The sequence below is a fragment of the Bubalus bubalis genome, chromosome 6 (assembly GCF_019923935.1).
Source record: "Bubalus bubalis isolate 160015118507 breed Murrah chromosome 6, NDDB_SH_1, whole genome shotgun sequence".
NCBI lineage: Eukaryota > Metazoa > Chordata > Mammalia > Artiodactyla > Bovidae > Bubalus > Bubalus bubalis.
Window position 1 is genome coordinate 118,688,203 of NC_059162.1, and position 3,256 is coordinate 118,691,458.

General features: G+C 50.6%; 1 protein-coding gene across 1 annotated transcript; it reads left to right on the top strand.

The window, feature by feature from the left end:
- The first annotated feature begins 1,203 nt into the window (after window positions 1–1,203).
- Window positions 1,204–2,142, top strand: LOC112585490 (olfactory receptor 12-like). The gene has a single exon (XM_044944060.2). It carries the CDS (start codon window positions 1,204–1,206, stop codon window positions 2,140–2,142), a length of 939 nt encoding a protein of 312 aa, XP_044799995.2.
- The last annotated feature ends 1,114 nt before the right edge of the window (window positions 2,143–3,256 follow it).

Genomic DNA, 3,256 nt, shown 5'->3' on the forward strand with positions numbered 1-3,256 from the left:
ATGTTTCATGAGACTGTGTGGCAGACAAGGGAGGTCTGGGCTGTGACAGGGACAGGAAGCAGCATCCAGAGGGGGATCCAGACATTGAGGCAGATGTGACCATGTTGGTGGCTCCCATTGCTCCAAGCAATCACTACACGTAGTGTGCCAAGGTGCCAGTGGCATGGAAGTAAGGACAGGGGGAGGACATGGCATGCCCTGAGTGTGTCACAGTCCCTGTCCGGCAGGTTCTCAGGCTGTGTAGCTGGGCAGTCTGCTCTCCATGAATTACGCCACATCAGGACTTAGCAGGAAAGAACCCTTAGATTCTCAAAGATGCAGAGAGTTCTGCTGATGGTTGCCATAATAGTCAAATCTCGGAGACAATGAAGCTGAGATATCTCTCACGGTCTACAGGGGTGACAGACAAATCACCCACATTAGCCTGGTGAGGACTGGTCCCTGCTCTGGTCCCGGCCTGGCCTAGACATAGGACCATCACTGGGTTGAGTCAGGATGGCAAAAAGGGCTTTACAATTTCTGAAATTAAAGTAGGGCTAAAATAAAGGGCTTCCCTGGTGGCTCAGAGGTTAAAGCATCTGTCTGCAATGCGGGAGACCTCGGTTAGATTCCTGGGTTGGGAAGATCCCCTGGAAAAGGAAATGGTAACCCACTCCAGTATTCTTGCCTGGAGAATCCCATGGACGGAGGAGCCTGGTGGGCTACAGTCCATGGGGTTGCAAAGAGTTGGACATGAGTGAGTGACTTCACTCACTCACTTCACTCAAAATAAGGAACAGAACGTGCAGTATTAGATACTCGAATAAAGTACAGAAATGGCACAACTCAGAAGTATCCCCATGGGGAGGGAAAACATATTCCTCATAAATGACCAGGAGATGCAAGCCATACTTACACCGTAGACACTCAGCTCTGGAGGAGCCCTGGACAAACCCCATGACAACAGCTCAGAGTCTCCCAGAGAGGGAGGGCTCCATGCATGATTATGAAGGTGCAAGTCGGTGGAAATGTTTACAATTTCAGGTCAGTCTGAGCTCATCTGAAAGGAGGAATGGGCAGTGGCTAGTGTGTTGGTCAGTGGGCAGTGAGACACGGAAGGGTGTGTGTGATCCATGGAAGGATCACCGTGTGACCTTGACCTGTTCCATCTCACTATCTCTCTCCTGCTCTTGACTCTCTGCCCCTGTCGCCCAGTTCAGGGAAATGTCACCCTATGGAAATGGAAACCTTTCAGCGATGCCTTTGCAGAAGTTTGTACTGGATGGATTTCAGACCCAGGTCCTGCTGTTTGCTCTGTTCCTGGCCCTGTACGTGGTGGCCATCCTGGGGAACCTCACCATGATCGTGGTCATCACCCTGGATGCCCGTCTGCACTCCCCAATGTACTTCTTCCTCAAGAACCTCTCCTTTGTGGACTTGTGCTACTCATCTGTCATCTACCCCAAAGCCCTGGCCAACATCCTGTCTTCCTCCAAGGTTATCACCTTTGCAGGATGTGCCACTCAATTCTTCCTCTTCTCCATGGTGGGCACCACTGAGGCATTCCTCTTGGCCGTGATGGCCTATGACCGCTTCGTGGCCATCTGTAGCCCCCTGTGCTACCCCATCTCCATGCGCCCCTCGGTGTGTGCCTGCCTGGTATTGGGCACCTACTGTGGGGGCTGTGTCAACTCCGTTCTTCAGACCAGCTTCACATTCAGCCTCCCATTCTGCAGCTCCAACCGCATCGACCACTTCTTCTGTGATGTGCTTCCCTTACTTAAGCTTGCCTGTGCTGACACTACCATCAATGAGCTGGTCATGTTTGGCCTTTGTGGGCTCATAACTGTGGGCACCATACTTGTGATCCTCACCTCCTATGGCTACATCACAGTGACCATCCTGAAGATGCGATCAGGAAGAGGGAGACACAAGCTCTTCTCCACCTGCAGCTCCCACTTGACAGCTGTGTCCATCTATTATGGGACAGTTTTTGTCATGTATGTCCAGCCAGGAGCTGTGGAGTCCATGGAGCAGGGCAAGGTGGTTTCTGTCTTCTACACCCTGGTCATCCCGATGCTCAACCCCCTCATCTACAGTCTGAGAAACAAGGAGGTGAAGGATGCCCTGTGGAGACTGGGCCAGAAGCACACAGCCACGTGAAGGAGTGTGGCCAGAAGGAGCAGTGCGTCTTGACGTCAGGACAATATGGCTTCATAGGAGGCACTAGGTTTGGTTGGAGGAATTTGTTCCTTATTCCCTCAATTCATTCTTTCATCCAACATTTCATTCAATACTTCACATACCATCAGCCACGCATTTTGAGTGTGAGATACAAAGTGAATGAGACATTTTCTTTGGCATCAGAAAATTAATATCATCAATGGGGCATGACTCTAATCTTGAACTTTGTAGGTAGAGTGACGAACAGAGAGTCTTTGAGGCATAGTATGTGTCCCAAGTTCAACTCTACCAGTGAAGGTACATAACTAGACAAAGTCTCTGGCCATTTCCTTCACTTCTTTCCTGAATCGAATGCAAATGTGTGCTTAGAATTCTCCCCTGGACCACCTAGAAGGCGGGCTTTAGCACACTCAGCCTTGCATCTTCCTTCGTGGTAGCCTGAGATTACTACTGCCAATTAGGAGGAGTTAGGAAGACCAGGTTCCCCCTTAATTTTGCAGTGTGGTTGTTCTTCCACCTTCCCCTCCTGTTCACTGATACTACCACACCAACAAGGCAGCAGGGTGCACCTGTGCCCGGCTTCAGAGGCTCTCAATGCACCCTGTCCTGGGTTTCTCCCCTCAGACAGCAGCTGGGAACCCCAGGGAGTCAACGTGGATGCCTGATTCTCAAAGCTCAACTGACCCTTTACCACACAGCCTGGCAGGTGACACTGTCCTGACTACTTATGACCCTGACAAATGGTGCTTTGTCAGCGCAGACATCTTTTAATAAGGGTAACATTATTAACATTATTCTGGTGGCTGCAGAAGAAATCAGGGGTTGCTAAGAGATGGTGAACTTTCTTGGCAGAGAGCATAACTTTCTAGCCCTTTCCTGCACTCCCCAGGAGCCTGGTCCCTCAATCTTGACCTGCCCATTCAGAGATCCATCCTCGTGCTCCATGGACCCAACACACAGCCTGGACTCAGAGCCCAGAGGCCTCCTCATGGTGTCTTTCTTTGGTAGCATCATCCACTACCATGGTTACTACAAGGAACTTGTCCAGTGAACTTGGGAGTGGTCTCTGATCATAGTTCTCCATCTCTTGCTC

Coding starts and splice junctions, on each gene's coding strand:
- LOC112585490 (XM_044944060.2), top strand. CDS start 1,204: ATGTCACCCTATGGAAATGGAAACCTTTCAGCGATGCCTTTGCAGAAG.